Raw genomic sequence first — 21,212 nt, forward strand, 5'->3', positions numbered from 1 at the left:
GTGCAAACTTACATATTTTTCATTGCTGCTTAGACAGTTATTTTAGATATAAAATTTCTCCAGTTTATTGAGGAAAGTGTGACTATTTGCTGTATAATAATCATTAAGTATCAAATTGTACTTTAAAAGCTGAAGCTTTAAGTGATATAGGGTGAATTAATAACGTAAACTTACTGCTGATTTTTCTGCATCAGAATTGGCACAAACAGCTTATAATGTATGAATTAATTTCATATGTAAGAGGAAGTAACATTTGTTGAGCTGGACTCTGGTGACTTGGAGGAAGTAGGAGGGTATGTTAGGTCAAGTATCTGGAACAAGGTGGTTGTATGGCTATAAACCTGAATAAGAGGAAATTTGTGCTGGAACCTGAAGTAATGAAGGAACTGATAATAACAAAAATTGTATGTTGCAACAGTTGCAGGTGAGGAAGGGAAACTGCATAGAAGTGGGAGTAAGAAATATCTCCATACACATGTTCTTTTCCTAGCTCTCAGCCTTAGGTCTATCTCAAATATAGGACTGCTTGAGTACGTGGTGCTGGCCTTTGAGTCAGATGACTGGATGAAGGGGAATTTCTTTCTAAATTTCCATCTTGAAATCCATGATGATGGAAAATCAATATCCTAAGTGATGTATGATAAGCATTCAAGTATGTTCAGCATTTTTCTCTAACAAGTGATTTAACAAACTCATGGAACCTTGCTGTAGTTTACTTGGTTCCTCTCCAGTTAATTGATGTTCTTGCTAGTAGTTTCTACTCACTCTAGAGACGTGCTGTACTCCATGCGTCTTTATGCCTCTTTCAATTTGTACAATTTTACTCCAACATAATTAGTATGTGAGACTCAGGCAGAGGTGCCAAACAGAGATGCTCATGCACAGTCATAGGGATGAATATGTTTAATAAATCTTTCATGTGCATTTATTATGCACATACCGTGGATACTGGGCATATAATTCTGAGCCAAACACACATGATCCCTACCTTCATGAGACTTAAACAGTCTAGTGGGGGAAGATAGAAATTAAAGAAATAACTACCTAAATAAACATAAATTAAGAATTATGAAAATTTTGAAAATTAAGAATTTTCAAAGGAAAAGTATTTATATTCATCTTGTTCTGAGTTCAAAAATGTCTCTGAGAATTGGGACCTAGAGTTAAACATTACAGATTAATAATAATAGCAGGGCCTACATAAGATTAATTTTTTAGCCCAGAAGCTAAAAATAAGTCCATGTATTAGGGCAGTTATTTAATGTAGCAGAATATCTGAAAGAAATGATAGCTGTTATAAAGATATTCTGATAAAATTTTTAAACTACTTCTAAGGAAATTTTATTTCAAGAATATTGCTTTATTCAAGTGTTCTTTTTATTCTTAATGATTTAAAAAGTTTACTAAAGCACAAGAAGAAAATATTCACATATAGATTCATTTGAAATTCATTTTCTTAATACTATCTAGCTTGATAAAAATACATGAGTCTGACGAACAAAAGTATAACTTCTGTGCGTGATTGATCATGGTTGCTAAACCAAGAAGGGTCAGAGTGATGTAACTATTTAAATTTTTTTCTTGTTGTGGACTCTTCTTTTTCTCATGGCCACTAGGGCTGAAGTAGCTTAGCTTTAACACTATTTGACATCAGTTCGGAGAAGGCAGTGGCAACCCACTCCAGTATTCTTGCCTGGAAAATCCCATGGGTGGAGGAGCCTGGTAGGCTGCAGTCCATGGGGACGCTAAGAGTTGGACACGACTGAGCGACTTCACTTTCACTTTTCACTTTCCTGCATTAGAGAAGGAAATGGCAACCCACTCCAGTGTTCTTGCCTGGAGAATCCCAGGGACAGGGGAGCCTGGTGGGCTGCCTGTCTATGGGGTCGCAGAGAGTCAGACACGACTGAAGCGACTTAGCAGCAGTAGCAGCAGCAGCATGCAGTTAGAGCTGTTGTACTGATACCCGAGAACGAGACTTTTGTTTGATTGGTGAATCTTGTGGCTGATCCTGAAATTTCCTATTAAATCAGTGGTCAGGCTGAACTTCAGACAGTTTTGATGTGTGGAGATCCATTTCTGTGAGAACATTATGAAAAACAGACCTGTGCTACAGGGATGACCTAGGAGAAAAGAGCCGGTGCTATTACCAGGAGAAATCTGAACACAATGACAGATGCAACCAGTGGAGACAAACCTACCGTGGGCAGATTGATCCTTAAATGTATTAGGACATCAATAAAAATGAAGTTTCTATATCTTTGTATTAAGATGAGAAAAAATTTAGATATTTAGATGAGAAAACAAAACTATTTTTAATTTCCATTGAAATTAGTTTGCCTGCATTCTAGCTTATTGAATGTTACTCTGAGTAGTTCTTAGATATCGTATCAGGTGTCATGCTCCAGGGTATAATCTATTCCTCACTGTTTCTAGAAAATAAGATTTTCTCCAATTATATAAATTCATTACACTATGAGTTGAATGGCAGTTTCTATTTTCCTCTGAAGCATCAGACATGATAACTTTGCTCTTTGTTAAATGATGAACTCTTCTCATTTGTTTTCAGAAATAATTGATGGTTTTTAAAAATCTATAAGGAGAAAAGTGAACAATTTTCCTCTTTAATACTATACATTTTGTTTCTTTTTTTTTTTGAAGTGTGGCTGGTAAAGAGGATAATACAGACACTGACCAAGAGAAAAAAGAAGAAAAGAATATTTCAGAAAGAGAAAACATTGAATTAGAAGTTGTAAGTATGAAAACATGAACCTGGAGCTTTGAGTCCCTAGATTAGGTTATTCTTGGTTGCTGATAACTATGCTAACCTGTATGTAGAAAAGAGAATCAATTATCATGCATCCATTTTAAACTGTTTTCTTGAGGATTTCTTTTCTTCAGAAATGTGAGCTATGAAATATTAGTAACTTATAGTCTTATGCATTTTGAAAACATTTTCTAAGGGATGATAGAGTACTAAGAGATAAAGTACTCTTTGATTTAAGACAAAGTTATTATAAAATAACCTTAAAATTGTATATTGATTTATTTTAACAAGAAGTGAAATTTTTATGCTCTTATACTTCATAATCACACAGTCTCTCTTTTTTATATTTATTCAGTGAGACTTTATTGCAAATTTTAATATGTGAAGTATTATAATAGAGGCGGGGCAAAATTAAATCATACTGCTAGGCACACTCCATAATGCTGCTGCTAAGTTACTTCAGTCGTGTCCGACTCTGTGTGACCCCATAGACGGCAGCCCACCAGGCTTCCCCGTCCCTGGGATTCTTCAGGCAAGAACACTGAAGTGGGTTGCCATTTCCTTCTCCAATGCAGGAAAGTAAAAAGTGAAAGTGAAGTCTCTCAGTCGTGTCCGACTCTTAGTGACCCCATGGACTGCAGCCTACCATGCTCCTCCGTCCATGGGATTTTCCAGGCAAGAGTACTGGAGTGGGGTACCATTGCCTTCTCTAACACTCCATAATATTGAGGGAAAAAGAAATATTCTAACTGACTTTTATTTTTTTGTTTTTTCTTTATTTTATTTTATTTATTTTTTACTGAAATGTGGTTGCTTTACAATATTGTTCATTTCTGCTGTACAGCAGAGTGAGTTAGTTATATGTATCCATATATCCACTCTTTTTTAGATATCTTTCCCATTTAGGTCACCATAGATCATTGAGTAGACTTCCATTTGGTATACAGTAGGTTCTCATTAGTTATCTGTAATATATATATGTCTATCCCTATCTTCCAAATCATCCCACCTCTCCTCACCTCCTCGGTAACCATACATTTGTTCTCTTCATCTATGATTCTATATCTGCTTTACAAATAAATTCATCTATATCATTTTTCTAAATTCCATATATGTGTATTAATATACTATATTTTTTCTTTCTAACTTACTTCACTCTATATGACATTCTCTAGACCACCCATATCTCTGCAAATGGTACTATTTTGTTCTTTTTTTATGACTGAGTAATATTCCATTGTATATATGTACCACATTTTTTTATCCATTCCTCTGCCAATGGACATTTAGATTGTCTCCATGTCCTGGCTATTACATATAGTGCTACAATGAATAGGGAGCCTGAATCTTTTTGAATTATGGTTTTCTCCAGATATATGCTTAGGAGTGGGATTGGTAGGTCATATGATAGCTCTATTGTTAGTTTTTTAAGGAACCTCCATTCTGCTGTCTATAGTGCCTATACCTATTTACATTCCCACCAATAGCATAAGCGAGTTCCCTTTCCTCTATACCTTCTCCAGCATTATTGTTTGTAGATTTTTTTCATGATAGCCACTCTGACCAGTGTGAGATTTTGCATTTCTCTGATAATTAGTGAAGTTGAGCATCTTTTCATGTGTTTGTTGACCTGTATGTCTTCTTTGGTGAAATTTCTATTTAAGTCTTCCAACCATTTTTGATTGGATGGTTCATTTTTTGATATTAATATTTAGCTTAATGAGCTCTTTGTATATTTTGGAGATTAATCCTTTATCAATAGCTTCATTTGCAAATATTTTATCCCATTCTTAAGGCTGTCTTTTTGTTTATGGTTTCCTTTGCTGTGCAAAAGTTTTTAAGTTTAGTTAGGTTTCATTTGTTTATTTTTGTTTTTGTCTTCATTAGTCTAGGCAGTTGATTGAAAAAGATCTTGCTGTGATTTATGTCAAAGAGTGTTTTGCCTATATTTTCCTCTAAGTGTTTTATAGTATCTTGCCCTATATTTAGGTTTTTAATACATTTTGAATTTATATTTCTGTATAGTGACAGAGAGTGTTCTAGTTTCATTCTTTTACATGCAGCAGTCCAGTTTTCCCAGCACCATTTATTGAAGAAATTGTCTTTTCCCACTGTATATTCTTGCCTCCTTTGTCATAGATTAAGTGGCTGTAGGTCTGTGGGTTTATTTCTGAACTTCCTATCCTGTTCCATTGATCTATATGTCTGTTTCTATGCCAGTACCATACTGTTTTGATGACTGTAGCTGTGTAGTATAGTCTGAAGTCAGGAAGCCTGATTCTTCCAGCTCTGTTCTTTCTCAAGATTACTTTGGGTATTCGAGGTCTTATATTGTGCTATTAATAGACACTTTTTACATCACATTTTAGGAAGAAAGTCAAGAAGTGAGTGATCATGAAGATGAGGAAGAGGAAGAGGAGGAGGAAGAAGATGACATTGAAGGGGGTGAAAGCTCTGATGAATCAGATTCTGAATCAGATGAAAAAGGTATTTGTCCTTTGGTGCAAGGACAAAAATTTATTTTGGGAAATTGTTTAAAACATGACAGAAAGATCTTAGCACTCTCCATCTCATCCTTGTATGCCCTCCAAGACTCATGTTCATCTCTTATTGTAGTTAGTCATTATATGACTTCCATTTTTATTTGGAACCAGTGGTATTTCTTGTCCTTGACCAATGTGAACACTCTTTATCTTGTTGCCACTTTTTTAGTTTTGGGTATATTCAGGATATTTTCCTTACAGCTGCCAGGTGAATACTTGAATGTAGAGATGATTTTCATGCTTTGATTACAGCCTATCCAGTATTTTTATTTTTTTCTTTTATACTAGCCAATTATCAAGCAGACTTAGCAAACATTACTTGTGAAATTGCAATCAAGCAAAAGCTGATTGATGAACTAGAAAATAGCCAGAAAAGACTGCAGACGCTGAAAAAACAGTATGAAGAGAAGCTAATGATGCTACAACATAAAATTCGGGACACACAGCTTGAAAGAGACCAAGTGCTTCAAAACTTAGGTAAGAATTATATTTAATTCAAATTAAAGTTCAGAGTAAATTGTCACATTGGATTTTTATCTTCTCTTCCTTTACAGGAAAAAAAGTTATATTAGAAGTCACATTAAATGCTAATTTATCTGATTATGTTAAATATTACTGTTCATTTTTGTTTTTTCATGCTGGTATATGTCTAGGCTATTTTTTTTCCCCAAAGTTGTGGCTTTAATGCCTTGATTTATGCTGGGAACTTTTTTTAAATTAGAAAAATAAAAATTCAATGGCTGTTAAGTAAGAATCAATATTAAAAGAGAGAGTAATTAAAAGACACCCTGGCCTCCTGAGGTTTGTATTTGGGAGGTAGTTCTTCTCTAAGGTCATGAATTATAAATCTGTAAAATAAATATCTGTATCTCACAAAAACAAATGCAAATATTGTTTGGTTGTTTAGGCTCAATGGAATCTTACTCAGAAGAAAAGGCAAAAAAAGTGAGGTCTGAATATGAAAAGAAACTACAAGCCATGAATAAAGAACTGCAGAGACTTCAGGCAGCTCAGAAAGAGCATGCAAGGTTGCTTAAAAATCAGTCCCAATATGAAAAACAATTGAAGAAATTACAGCAGGATGTGATGGAAATGAAGAAAACTAAGGTATTGATTATATTTTCAATTAATGTTTGATGGTAATACTTGTGTCATTTGGGACCAAAAAAATTATTGTGGTTCTTTCTGTATTCTGTATTCTTTCTGTAACCTAGAAATGATGCACTTCCTTTTGGCAGTTAGTCGTTGTTTCCTATAGTTATCCATTATCAGAGTCTTTCTTTGAAATGGCTGAAAATCATGTGGTCAGTAGGACTTCTCTGACTTTAATGGATATTTATCTTTATTTTCTTAAAACTCTTACAGATTAGCAAAAGTAAAAATATTTCAAGCATGCAAAAAGTCAGAGATAAAAACAATGAACAATATATTCAGTGTCTAGTTTAAGGTATTAAATATTACAGATATGTACAAAACCTCCTATATATCCATTCCTGATCATAGTCTCCTTTCTCTTAGAGGTGGCTATCTTGAATTTGGTGGTTATTGTTCCCATGCATAAAAAACTGCAAGTTTTTTTTCCCTTCACCAAAGAGAGTATGTGAATTCTTATCTGTTATTGTTTTTGTTTTAGAATAGATTATTCTTAACATTTTGCCATGAAAATCAATGTAGTTTCCTCAGGAAGTGTGGAAATGATTGAAAAAGTAGTTAGGTTATTATGTTGTATAGTTGCTGATGACAACAAAAATACCAAAAATAACAAGTGCTTACTATAATGCCAGGCACTGTTATAGGCACAATGTGGGTATAAACTCATTGAATTCTCAAAGAAATCCAATCCCATAGAAATATTCACTTCAGTTCAGTCACTCAGTCGTGTCCGACTCTTTGAGACCCCATGAATCACAGCATGCCAGGCCTCCCTGTCCATCACCAACTCCTGGAGTTCACTCAAACTCATGTCCATCAAGTCAGTGATGCCATCCAGCCATTTCATTCTCTATCATCCCCATCTCCTCCTGCCCCCAATCCCTCCAAGCATCAGGGTCTTTTCCAATGAGTCAACTCTTTGCATCAGATGTCCAAAGTATTAAAGTTTCAGCTTTAGCGTCAGTCCTGCCAATGAACACCCAGGACTGATCTCCTTTAGGATGGACTGGTTGGATCTCCTTGCAGTCCAAGGGACTCTCAAGAGTCTTCTCCAACACCACAGTTCAAAAGCATCAATTCTTTGGTGCTCAGCTTTCTTCATAGTCCAACTCTCACATTCATACATGACCACTGGAAAAACCATAGCCTTGAATAGACGGACCTTTGTTGGCAAAGTAATATCTCTGCTTTTCAATATGCTATCTAGGTTGGTCATACCTTTCCTTCCAAGGAGTAAGTGTCTTTTAATTTCATGGCTGCAGTCAACATCTGCAGTGATTTTGGAGCCCAAAAAAATAAAGTCTGACACTGTTTCCACTGTTTCCCCATCTATCTGCCATGAAGTGATGGGACCAGATGCCATGATCTTATACATTAGAAAACCAAAGCCTGGAGTGGTTAAGTAACTAGTTCAAGGTCACACAGCTACTGATAATAAGTTAAATACCAAAAACTTATTCTAGTAATAAAACCCCTGGATTGAATATAAAAAGCTTAGAACAGTAAGTAATTTGATAGAAGTATTCATATGTTAAAAAGGGCTTCCCTGGTAGCTCAGAGAGTAAAGTGTCTACCTGCATTGTGGGAGACCTGGGTTCTATCCCTGGGTCAGGAAGATCCCCTGGAGAAGGAAATGGCAACCTACTCCAGTACTCTTGCCTGAAAAATTCTGTGGATGAAGGAGCCTAGTAGGCTACAGTCCATGGGATCCCAAAGAGTCGGACACGACTGAGTAACTTCACTGGTTCACTGGATTAATATGTTAGAAGTGTTTTCAAAATATAAATACATTAATCTTATGAAAATAAGAACTGACCATTTAACATGTTGCAAAACTCCACATTTTTTCTTGTTCAGTATTCAGAATCCTGAGTATACTTCCATACGTATGATTTATTTAATGAATATTGGAAAAGGGTAATCACAGTAGATATATTTACCTAATACTTTAGGTTCGCTTAATGAAACAAATGAAAGAAGAACAAGAAAAAGCCCGATTGACAGAATCTAGAAGAAACAGAGAGATTGCTCAACTGAAAAAGGATCAACGTAAAAGAGATGTGAGTGGACCCACTTATGTAAAAATACTGTATGTCAATAATATTGTTTAATAAATGGAAGATATTTTTTGATAACTTTATTAAAAAAGGGACAATAAAGCATTTTTATATATGGAATTTATTATAGTATGTAGATTATAGTAATTCAACATAAAAGTTTATGAAAAACAGTATAATATTACTATAAGTTTTATTGAAGGCTTATCCTAGATGATCAGATGGAAGAAAGTGGCAAATAATAATTGATTATTTCTAGGGAGACCAAGGAAGTAGTTACAGTAAAATAGTGATTTTTAATGTGTTTCCAAAGACAGAGATTCTTATGAATGTTCCTTAACTAATAACCAGACTTCACTAGAAGAGACTTTACTAAGGGCTATACAAATTTTTATATTCTTTGACCCAAGAATTATGTTTCCATGAACTCAGACTAAGCAAATAATTTAAACTAAGAAAAATTACATTACAGTATGTTAAAATCTTCACTTTAGGTTATTTGTAGTAATGAAAAATGTAAAACCAACTAAGATGTGTGACAGTAGAGGTGACAGTTAAATAAATCATAATTCATTCCATTTAAGGGTATTTATTCATCTGTTAACAATTAGAATTTGGAAACTGCATAGTAAAATGAAAAATGACTATGCTTTAACATTAAGTGTAAAGTAACATTTTATATATGAATGCTTATTTACAATGACAGAAAAATTTTAAAGATGCATATCAATATGCTAAATTTTATTGTATTAAAATTATAGGTTCTAGTTGATTGGATTTTTTCTTTCCAAATTTTTGACAATATAGTTATTTATAACTTTTTTTTTTTAAAGGAGCCATCATCTTCTTTACCACAATATCAATTAGGTTCCAGCCTTTGTTCCATTTTTCTCACCCAACTTTTTCTAAATTCTTCCTGAATAAAACATGAATATACAAGATATTTTAGAAAATAGAAATCTGTTTTGTGAGCTAAAGATGAAATTAGGGAGCTAGAGAATGACTAATAAGATAGAAAAATAAATATGTTAGTCAGATGACTCCCATATTTATAACTATATATATGTATTAATTTTCCCAAGATATTAATGTATTTTAATAATCAGTCTATTTTATCATTTTTAATACCTGGTGATTTTAGATTTTGTTTATGTCAGTACATTGTTACTGAAATTAGGTAGAATCATACTCTAGCATATGGTCTGTTCTTTTTTTCCTGCTTTTTAAAAAATTGATAAAACTCATATGCCATAAAACTCAGTTTTAACCTATAAAATTCAAATATTTAGTATGTTCACAAATTTGTACAACAATCACCATTCCATAACATTTTCATCACTCTGAAAAGAAACCCCAGACCAATTAGCAATTACTCCCAGTCCTCTGGCTCCTGACAGCAACTAATCTACTTCCTGCCTATGTATTTGCCTATTCTAGACATTTTGTATACGTGGAATCATACAATATGTAGCCTTTTGTGTCTGGCTTCTTTCATTTAGTATATTTTGAAGGTTTATCCATGTTATAGCATATATCAGTAGTACATTTTTTTTTTAATGACTATATGTACCAAGCACATTTTGCTAATCCATTCTTCAATTGTTGGGCATTTTGGTTGTTTTGACTTTTAGGCTATTTATTTCATTTTTAATGAAATTTTTTAGTGACAGGCATGATTTCCTTACAGTGTATGCTACCTACTTCTTTTTTTTTGTTTTTTTTTTGTTTTTTTTTTTTTTTTTTTTTTTTTACCTACTTCTTTATTACTAAGTTGGACACAACGATTAAACAACAACAGCATATGATGTATAGAGAGATCAATATTGAACAATTAATTCCCAAGACTGAACTTTTGAATTTTATCCACACATATGATGTCTCTTTTCTGGCTAATCATATAAAAAGCTACCATTTCAGACTTTTTCCTCTCTTTAAATATGCCTTGTGTGCATATTCTACTCCTGTCTAAAGTGTTTCTTGTAATATTCAATTTGAACCCTTAGAGAACCAAATATGTTGTGTATGTCGTACAAAAATTATGAGTGAGCTTGAGATTTGATTTTTAATATGAAGAAATTAAATTTAGTAACAAGCTTGAAACTATAGGTTAATTTTAACTTTGGATAGTTCATTAATTTAAAAAGATTTATTAGTTTTTCTTCCCTGTCTATTATTGTATAGGCAAGGTGTCACAGTGATAAGACAGAGTCCTTTTCTCAACGAATTCCTATCTGAGAAGAATATATATAAACTTGGAATGAATCATCTGTTTGAATTTGGGATGCACAACATAGAGAGCTATTTGTTACATCACAGAGTTGAAGTCCTAGAAGAGATGTTTGTGATCAAGTCCAAGTCCAAAGCTTTGCCCATGATCACAGAGTTAAATAAATGACAGAACCAGAACATGTTTTATTTTTAGTCCAAAACTATTTCCTAAATTATGTCCCTGTAAAATGGCTTAAAGTAATTAATAATTTTCTTTATCATAAAGACTACCTAGAAACAAATTGGTAGCCAGTTAATTTTATTGACCAATATAGTATTTTCAAAGTTATTATAAAGTGCTAATACAATTAATATATGTTCTCTCTATATTTAAACCAGAGTTTATAATTATTGTATACCTTGTATTACAAGGTAGTGTATTGAAAATATCTATTGAAAATATTCTAAACTGTGTTTCTTCCTGGTTGCCTCAGCCAGCAACCAAAACAAAAATGAGATATTTGTGAAGTGTTTAGGAAGATACTTGCATATAGTAAGCCCTTTATTGCTGCTGTGTTGTGTTTAGTCACTCAGTTGTGTCCTGCTCTTTGTGACCCCGTGGACTGTAGCCCACCAGCCTCCTCTGTCCATGGGATTCTCCAAGCAAGAACACTAGAGTGTGTTGCCATGCCCTCTTCCAGGGGATCTTCCTGACCCAAGGATAGAACTTGTGTCTCTTTATGTCTCCTGCAGCGGGAGATGGGTTCTTTAACTCTAGTGCCACCTGCGAAGTCCATAGTAATGGATGCAAGGTGATTATTAGCTCAGATGCTACTGAGAATTCTTACAGTTCCCAGTGAAATGGGACAGTGAAAATAAAGAAGTAAGAAGTATTTTATCTTTCAGTTTACTATTTTAACTTATTCAATATTATTTTATAGCATCAACTTAGACTTCTAGAAGCCCAAAAAAGAAACCAAGAAGTGGTTCTTCGTCGCAAAACAGAAGAGGCAAGTAGACCATTTGGAGGAAACATTCTGGCTTTGAAATAAATTATGTATTTCTATAGACTGAGAATGAGTCAGTCTCCATTGCTATTTCAGGTTACAGCTCTTCGTCGGCAAGTAAGGCCCATGTCAGATAAAGTGGCTGGGAAAGTCACTCGGAAGTTGAGCTCATCTGATACTCCTGTTCAGGACACAGGTTCCAGTACAGCTGCTGTAGAAACAGATGCATTAAGAGCTGGAGCCCAGCAAAAAATGAGAATTCCTGTGGCCAGAGTTCAGGCCTTACCTACACCCACGGCAAATGGAACCAGGTAAGCATGTTCTTCTGTTCCTACTGATGTAATCTTTACATCACTGAATGTTGGACTTAAATGAAAAACAGCTCATCATTTGGCATCACATAATCAAACAAGCACATAAGTAACTATGTTTGTATGTTTTTATATGATTATAGAAAAAAATATCAAAGGAAAGGATTGACTGGCCGAGTGTTTACTTCTAAAACAGCTCGCATGAAGTGGCAGCTTCTTGAACGCAGGGTCACAGACATCATCATGCAGAAAATGACTATTTCCAATATGGAGGCTGATATGAATAGGCTGCTCAAGGTGTGAAAAGTAGAGAGTAGATTTGCACTCTCTCAGCTGTTAATTTTTGTTTTCTACATTTGTTTGTTGGGTAAATTGAATACTTGCCAAGCTGTGTTTTTTGGGGGTGGTGGTGATTGCATTGTGTATGAATAGATGAACATCTTTTTTTTTTTAATTGTAGTAAGAACAGATGCCATGAGCTCTACCCTCTTGATATACATTTTAAAATGTATAGCACAGTGTTGTCAACTATAAGCACAGTGTTGTAAATAATTCTATAACTTACTCATCTTATATAACTGAAACTTTATATCCACTGAACAGTAACTCCCCATTTCCTCTTCCTCAATCCCCGGTAACCATCATTCTTTTTACTGCTTCTATGAGTTTGACTATTTAGATGCTTCTCAGAAGTGGGATCCTGTAGGATTTACCCCTTCTGTAACTCACTTATTTCATTTGGCATAAAGTTCTCAAGATCCGAGATGAACATAATTTCTTAAAGTCTAATCTGTTTTCTCAATAGCAACGGGAAGAACTCACAAAAAGACGAGAGAAACTTTCAAAGAAAAGGGAAAAGATAGTCAAGGAGAATGGAGAAGGAGATAAAAATGTGATTAACATCAATGAAGAGATGGAGTCATTAACTGCTAATATAGATTATATCAATGACAGTATTTCTGATTGTCAAGCCAATATCATGCAGATGGAAGAAGCAAAGGTTTGTAACTAAGAAAAATGTTTAATGAGAAGTATTTTTGTCATTAAAAGCACTTTAAATTTTTATATAAAGGGAATTTTTAATCTACAGTTTAATATAATTCTCAGGTTTTGCATGTATACCCTTCCTGCCTACTTTGTAGCTTTCTCTGCTGATTGTGTGATGTTATTTATCATTGATAAAACGTATATATCATTTATTAATCCATCTTGAATTCTTAACTGCTTAAATGTTTTATCTTTTAAACTAGACCATATGTTTCTTAGAGTAGGGATTTTTTTATGCTTTTCTGAGAAGTCTCATTAGCTAATCCAATAATATCAAATAAATGCATGAAGCAATAGGGTTTGTCTTCTGTTAAATACATTCAGCTCAAGGTAATGATACATCATATGCTGGTTTGATGCAGGAAGAAGGAGAAACATTGGATGTCACTGCAGTCATTAATGCTTGCACACTTACAGAAGCCCGATACCTTCTAGATCACTTCCTGTCAATGGGCATCAATAAGGTAAGATCTAACTACACTCTTTCTGAAAAACCTAAGCCTTCGTTAATTCATTACAGTTTTGTTTATCTTTTTCTAATGACCCTTTCCTTTGTAATGAGGAAGAGTATTTTACAATGGAAAGTGTTCCTTTTATCTTTCTTTAGAGTTAAGAAAAGACAGGAGTATTTACATCAATTCCATTAGCTTCTCATCTATTGCGCTTGTGTATTAGAACAGGTAAACAACTTAATCATTTCTTTTTTGCTTTAACAAAGGAAAAGGTAAAAGAAAAATCTCTTAGTGTGCAAACAAACTCAGTGTTATAATTTTGATTTAATAATGATTCTTTACAACTCAAAAAGTCAGGAAAAAATACATTTGCACTCTCCTTATCTTAAGCAATTTCTGCTTAAATGTTAAAGATGATAATGATTTCTGACTCACCTTTTTTCTTCACATTGAGACTGTGCTATACCTTTAGTTTTGTTCTCTTGCTTAATCCTTACAGTGTATATGGAATAAATATTATTTGTATTATTTTGAATGTGAGGAAACTGAGGATCAGGAAGATTCTGATACTAGTCAGGAAGATTCCTCTGATACTAATAGCTAGCCAACATTTGCTCAGGGTCACTGAGTTTGCAAGCAGAAGAGCTAGGATGAATCAAGATCTATCTAATGTCAAATCTGACTCATATGCATTTGTCATTTGATACAGATCTTCATGTAGTTGATTCTGTTTTGTGTCATCTAAGATACATTTTTTTTTTATTGGGGGGAATGTTATAGGGTCTTCAGGCTGCCCAGAAAGAGGCTCAAATTAAAGTACTTGAAGGTCGGCTTAAACAAACTGAAATAACCAGTGCTACACAAAACCAGCTCTTATTCCATATGTTGAAAGAGAAAGCAGAATTAAATCCTGAGCTAGATGCTTTACTAGGCCATGCTTTACAAGGTAATTTGGATTGAATTTTAGTTAAATACATTGCATGGTAACTTTGCTCTTTGAGTATGCTATACTCTACTTCTTTCCTCTATAGCTTGACTGAATAGATGCTGTATTTACTTATGCTTTTAATAATTATTCCTTTTTTAATTTGCATGTATAAATTTTGGGGGATATAATTATTGTCACTACAAGAAATGATTAGTAACTTAAAAATACTCACTTAGCATTATTAAGCAAACAATTTTTATGAATTAAAAAAGATCAACAATGTTTCTGAGTTGGTTGTTTAAATTATTAACCAAGCTTCATTACTTTATTCTGCATATCTAACTGTCTTAAAAATAAATGTATAAGTGTTTGCTATGGCATCTATTCTGCATATCTTATAAATGGTACATAATCTTGTTTTATGTGAGAGTTCTTAACATTGGATCTGTTTTGATTGGAGTATTGCTTTTTGTTTCCTTTTTGCTGTTATTTATACAGATCTAGATAGCGTACCATTAGGTAAGTATGTTTAGCTTTCTGTGTACCCTACAGCTGCATGAATTACTAATTGTTCATGTACACTAATTGTGGTACATCTTATTTAAAACATTTTTATTGACAGCCAGCTGGTTTTTGCATGATCTTTTTTGAAATGTATCTGTGACCACAAACATACTAAGTCTTTTGTCTTACACATTTCTTGATTTTTAAATTCTTAGATGTTTAAAGAAGTATAGTTTTCTTTTTTATTATTTGAACTTCAGTTTTGGCTCTAGTTTCATAAGCCCTTCTTTCTATTTCTTGTAGGAAAAAATGGGATATATATTCCTATTTAGTTTTTAAATCTATCTATGCATTTGTTATTTTACCCTCATAAATATCTTTCTGTGTTATATATCTTTTATATATAATGTCTTTGGTTTATTTTTGATAGATTCTCAGCTATTCTTAAATTTTATAGAATTAAGTACATATATTTTAATATTGTAAGTTGAATAAAGCTGCTGCTGCTGCTGCTGCTGCTAAGTCGCTTCAGTCGTGTCCGACTCTGTGCGACCCCATAGACGGCAGCCCACCAGGCTTCCCGTCCCTGGGATTCTCCAGGCAAGAACACTGGAGTGGGTTGCCATTTCCTTCTCCAATGCATGAAAGTGAAAAGTGAAAGTGAAGTCGCTCAGTCATGTCCGACTCTAGCGACCCCATGGACTGCAGCCTACCAGGCTCCTCCGTCCATGGGATTTTCTAGGCAAAAGTACTGGAGTGCGGTGCCATTGCCTTCTCCGTGAATAAAGCTATCCAAAGAATTTTACATGAATGGATTAAAATAATATTTATAATTATAATATGTTCAAGTTAGAAACAGCTTAAGAGATATTTGAGTGTTGAGATTTTCTAGCTCTTGCATCTATAATATTCATGTGAACTATGCTCACCCATGAATAATATCTGAGCTTCTCCTGGTAGTTATATATATATATGAAAGATCAGGAGTATCAGGGTGATTTTGCAATTCTCCCGAATGATTATTTTTGAACAGTTTTTATTTAAAATTATTTCAAAATCTGATCCTAACTTTTTTTCCTAATCACACAGCTGTCAAAAGTTTTGTAAAATATTTTTCTTGAAGGAGAGGAATGTAGCTAAAAGATTAATGCAATTACCTCTCTGGGTCATTAAACAGTCTATGGATCTGAATTTATTTTAAATGGTAGAATGTTACACAAATAAAATACTTGAGCTGTTTGATATTATTAGATCTTTCTTAGTTTGTCCTGTGTGTTAAATCTCAAAATAATATTTCCTTGAGATCAACTCAGTAATATAGATGTGGACTTTTAACCTGCTCAAGCTATAACAAAGACAGGTAGAAAAAATTTTGATTATATTAAAGAACCATGTTAAGGCTGCCAAAATTCCTGGAATATAATGAGAATTTTTGCCATTCCATATGTTATTAAGCATATTTCCTCTCCTCTTCCTCTTCACTCTCCTTCTTTTTTTTCTTCCCACCCCCTCCTCTGCCTTTTCTTTGTTCTTCTTCATCTTAGTGGCTCAACTTGCAGTAATAAGTTAATTCTTATTTAAGTCTATTATCTCTTTTAACTTGGAAGAAAAAAAATCAATGCCCTCTTTGATGTCATTTTGTGCAGAAAATATTAAACTGTTATTTGATGAATGTTGTTGCTTTTTCACGACTTTCAATTATCTGTAGCTTAAAGAAGGGTCAAAACACAGAAGAGGAATACATTCAACTGATAACAACCTGTTACTCATGGCATAAATTTTCCCTAAGGCCATAATCTAGACCCAGAAGTGCTTGGAAGAAAGGCATAGAAGGAGAAAAACATGGAAGTAAATACAGACAAACTAGATGGTCATATGTACATTGCTTTAAAAAAATTTTTTTGTTTAATTTCAATTTATCTCGAGCTTCGGGCTGAGTGCTGGGATTCAAACATAAGATACAGAATCTTGCTCTCATGGACTATACCTTACTGAGAGTGACAGGGAAGAGACTTGAGATATGTACAGGGAGTTATGGGATCACAGAATGGGGCTACCTAACAAAAGTGGAGGAGTTGATGAAGGCTTTCTGGAGCTGGTAAAATCTGAGCTGAAACATAAAGGAAGAAAAAGATTTAGCTAGGCAAGAGACAAGGTAGAAGGGGGCTAGGCAGAAGAGTCACTCTTGGCAGGGAGTAAGGTAAAGCATGGACATTTAGCCACAACATTATATTTATGAAGACTTCAAGCAGGTTGTTGCCCTAGAGCAACAAGTATGTGGCTTGGGATGATGAACATAAGGTTAGAGGCCAGTACTCCATGCTAATAGGTGTGTCTTGTTGTAGCCATTGAAAAACATCTTTATTTTCCCCTTCTTATTCCTCCACCTGTGTTTATGTTGTTGTTCCTAGGATCTTTCTCTACCTTTAGGAGTTTGCTAGAAGATTCAAGGGGCTCAGTATACAATTATATTCATGGCAAAGATTAATGAGAGCAATGTAAGAAGGATACACAATAGTATTATAAAGGAAAAGATGCAGATGGAGTAAGGAAGAATCCATATCCAGGCTTTCTTATGCTCTTTTCCTTCCAGGAAGCATCACACAGAGTATACATTTCTCTCTGGAATGAAAGTGCAGCAGCATGAGTGCATTGTTCACATCCAGGGAATTCCATTAGACACTCAGCACCTGAGGTTTTTACTGGGTACTAGTCACATACATTCCTTTTATATAGTAGTACCAGAATTCCAGATTCTGGAAGGAAAGCAGGAATTCTCAGCATAAGCAATATTGTTTGCACAAATATTCTAGGTGTAATGAACTATATTAGTTAACTGGTGACTAGAGAAATTCTGAGAGCCAAGTTTCCAGATAACAAAGTCCAACTTTGCAAGAACGCCTTTCTAAGGATAGTAGTCTTGGGCTGCTATTGTTACCCAGTCCAGACTCCTTCTGATCGCTGCACAACAGACCATTTAACTAAGAGATGAGATGTTGAGGCAAGGAATATGACTTTATCAGAAATCTGGCTGACTGAGAAGATGGCAGACTAACTTCTCAAAATAATCATCTTATCAGGATCTGCATGCCAGGTTCTTTTATAGAACAGAAATGGGGAAAGGTGAGGAAATAAAGCAAAAAGACCATTAACCTTGCAAACATCACCTGGAATGGCCAGTCTTGGAGAGGGGATATGTCAATTTCTTGCTTTCTGTAGTCATCCATAGGTGGACAGGATCCTGAATAAAGGCGTTTTGGTTTAACATTCAAACAGAGGGGCAGGATTCCCTGAGACAGGCCATTATGTATGGACAGTATACTTCTAGTGAAAAAAATCAACAGTAAGCAAAGGTTAAGGTAAAATAAACAGATCTAATGTGGAGTCATAATTGACTCTTCCCTGCAACACTATGTTAACTCTTCTCCATACGTATTTATATTAATATAAGACTTTAATAATAACTGTTTGGTTAGCTTCTAGTGACATGAGATTATGCAACTATGTACTGATATGGATGACTTTAAGACATTTTGGAGTTTTAAATCTCACTGCTTTTAGTTTTAATGCTTAACAATGAGAAAAGAAGCTGACACTGGGCTGGAATTATATTCTTAAGAGTTGAAAGTAGAGCAGTGAGATGATGGCATATCCTGCTGCCCAGACGGATATAGTGCCACAGGCAAAGCTCAGGCCTGAAGTGGTGTGTGGTTTGGTGAACGTCTCGGTGAAGGGCTGTATCTTCTGGCTAGGTTAGTTATGCCAAACTGTAATCATCTCTGAATAAAGCATACATGCATATGCAGGAGCTAAGTAGTTTTTACTAAGCACTTACATGATGTTTGATATTCTACCTGGTTTCATCATTCCTTACAGGAAAATTACTAGTTAATCTTAGCCTGCTTTTATGTATGGGAAAATAAAGACTAGATTTGTCATTTCTTTCCATTTTCTGTGTTATTAACTAATTCAGTTACATTAGCACTCAATATCCTGTCTGTGAAGCACATCCCCCAGCCTCTAAGTATGGGCTTGAGATACATATTGCCCTGAAGACCACCATTTTCCTCATTTCAGAAAGTAAACTCCTTTTTTGTGGGTCCTATTAGATGGGCTCCATTTTAGATAATGCTATCATTTATTACTGAATTTCTATCCAGTTGTCTGCTAAACAGTGTGGAAGAATGGGAGCATCTGAGAAAGGAATTAAGAATATGATTTATGAGCATAATACACCTGTATGATATAAAAGTAAAAGTTAAAGGAGAGTAATTCTACATATTTTAATTAACATATATTACTGAAAATATTGCCTTTAGTTTTGTGATGTGGCTTTATAATAAATTGTATAAGTTTTGGAAATTTGCACCTGTGTTAGGGGCTCACTGACATTTTAAATTATTTACTTTAAGTGGATGTTTTATTTACTGACTTCCTACTAGTTTTATATGTTTGCCTTTTTCTCTCTTTTCATCAGTGTGCTACTGTTCTGAAATAGCAGTGGTTTGTTTGTATTTATTTATAAAACTATTGCATGGAAACCTATAGTTTTAGTCTTTTATGTACATGTGAATGAGCTGCATGCTGATGTGTAACTTCTGAATACCTTCACACACACATACTCTCGTTCTACTTGAAAACAAAAATAAAAATAGAAGACAATCTATAAGTACATTGGAATACTAATAAAATACAACATATATGTTTACACTTATGTATTTTTTGATGTTGCCTCAGTAGATTAAAGGGAGCTTGTGCAGCATTTACTTTAATCTTTCATGTTTTACTCAATGGTTTTTCATACGTGGAATAAATGGATGGTGTGGGATAAATACATACTCTGAAAATATATTTAAATAATTACACATACTCAGATAAATACATGATCTCATTTCCATCCTGTGAACACTGTTCTTCTTTATTTTATCGTTCAACTCATGGTTTTCCTATCTTGAACACATTTTTCTCATCCTAGGACATATAATAAAAAGAGTTTCCTAGAAATTTTTTTTACTTTTCTATTTTGACTCAGTAACTGAAACCAAAGTGCCCATGTTGAAAGACCTCAGGCTGATGTTTATTATAGCATAGGCATTACAGTCATTCAAAGTGTGACATGGAGAATACTTACATTTTGGACCATTTTTTTTTTAGAAAATGTAGAGGACAGCACTGATGAGGATGTACCTTTACACAGTCCAGGATCAGAAGGAAGGTAGGAGAACCTTTAGAAACTTAATGAGTTGACTTCTGTAATATTTTTTTTATTTTATTTTAATTTTTAAACTTTATACAATTGTATTAGTTTCGCCAAACATCAAAATGAATCCATCACAGGCACACATGTTTTTTAATACTTTTATCTTGTTGAATCAATTAACATGAAACAAATAATTTTAGATTTTATGGCTAAGTGAAGAACAGTAGAAATAATAATATGGAAGCCAAACTAAGTAATGCTTAACCATCAAAAATTTTAAAATAAAATACTGAGATATTTAAGGAAGGAAAATGAACTATTTTGATTAGTTTATTTTTATTTTAAATATTGTCTTTCTGTGTTTTCCATAGGCTTATAAATTTTTTTCTATACTTAAACTCATTAGAGGTCATATAGTTTTCTATATTGTTTCCTTTTATTCATTTGATTAATTATTTATTTGCACACAGCTCACTGTCTTCAGACCTTATGAAGCTTTGTGGTGAAGTGAAACCAAAAAGCAAGGTAAGAATAGAAAATACCAGGTAAACATTTTTTCTGATGTTCTTTATTATCACTATTAAATGCATAGGCCTTGGGCACAGGCAAAGATTTCATATGATAGAAATTTAGTTCTTTATCATATTCTCCCTTGAAAAAAATTTATATTGACAAATTTCTCCTCTGTGGAATTGTTATTTACTGTTTTCTTGTACTTTTTCTGCTGGGTAAGATATGATTATGGAGAACAATGCTTAAAATAATTTAGAATGACCGGAGATTTTTGAAATTTTAACATTCTAATACATTCCTAAGTTTCTTATTTATTTTAACATATCTTGAGATGGTTTGAATAGGCCAACTCTTAATCATCATATTGTATTAAAAATTGAGACTATAATGCATATTTGTAAAACTTAAAAAAAAAGTGTACATGCTATTACAGGTGTGAGAAACAACATGGTATATTTCAGATTGCATGTTGGTAGCATTTGTTACTAGATGAGTTAACTATCCATTTTAAGATGTTTGAAAA

General features: G+C 33.8%; 1 protein-coding gene across 17 annotated transcripts in view; it reads left to right on the forward strand.

Annotated features, from left to right (window-relative positions):
* The window catches only part of KIF21A (kinesin family member 21A), a 185,428-nt gene that overhangs the window by 136,400 nt on the left and 27,816 nt on the right, over positions 1–21,212 (forward strand). For 10 of the 17 annotated variants that reach the window (XM_086399932.1, XM_086399933.1, XM_086399937.1 and 7 more), the window contains 14 exons: positions 2,662–2,752; positions 5,137–5,254; positions 5,599–5,787; positions 6,218–6,417; positions 8,415–8,522; positions 11,669–11,737; positions 11,831–12,045; positions 12,189–12,342; positions 12,851–13,045; positions 13,455–13,556; positions 14,325–14,490; positions 14,971–14,991; positions 20,131–20,191; positions 20,647–20,701. In XM_086399932.1, coding sequence (XP_086256058.1) covers positions 2,662–2,752; positions 5,137–5,254; positions 5,599–5,787; positions 6,218–6,417; positions 8,415–8,522; positions 11,669–11,737; positions 11,831–12,045; positions 12,189–12,342; positions 12,851–13,045; positions 13,455–13,556; positions 14,325–14,490; positions 14,971–14,991; positions 20,131–20,191; positions 20,647–20,701 — 1,744 coding nt within the window. The remainder of the gene's footprint in view (positions 1–2,661; positions 2,753–5,136; positions 5,255–5,598; positions 5,788–6,217; positions 6,418–8,414; positions 8,523–11,668; positions 11,738–11,830; positions 12,046–12,188; positions 12,343–12,850; positions 13,046–13,454; positions 13,557–14,324; positions 14,491–14,970; positions 14,992–20,130; positions 20,192–20,646; positions 20,702–21,212) is intronic. The other 7 variants (XM_086399934.1, XM_086399935.1, XM_086399939.1 and 4 more) reach the window with 1 other exon arrangement.

Source organism: Bos grunniens, chromosome 5, assembly GCF_055505025.1.
Source record: "Bos grunniens cultivar Pamir isolate PY7600 chromosome 5, Bosgru_T2T1.0, whole genome shotgun sequence".
Taxonomy (NCBI): domain Eukaryota; kingdom Metazoa; phylum Chordata; class Mammalia; order Artiodactyla; family Bovidae; genus Bos; species Bos grunniens.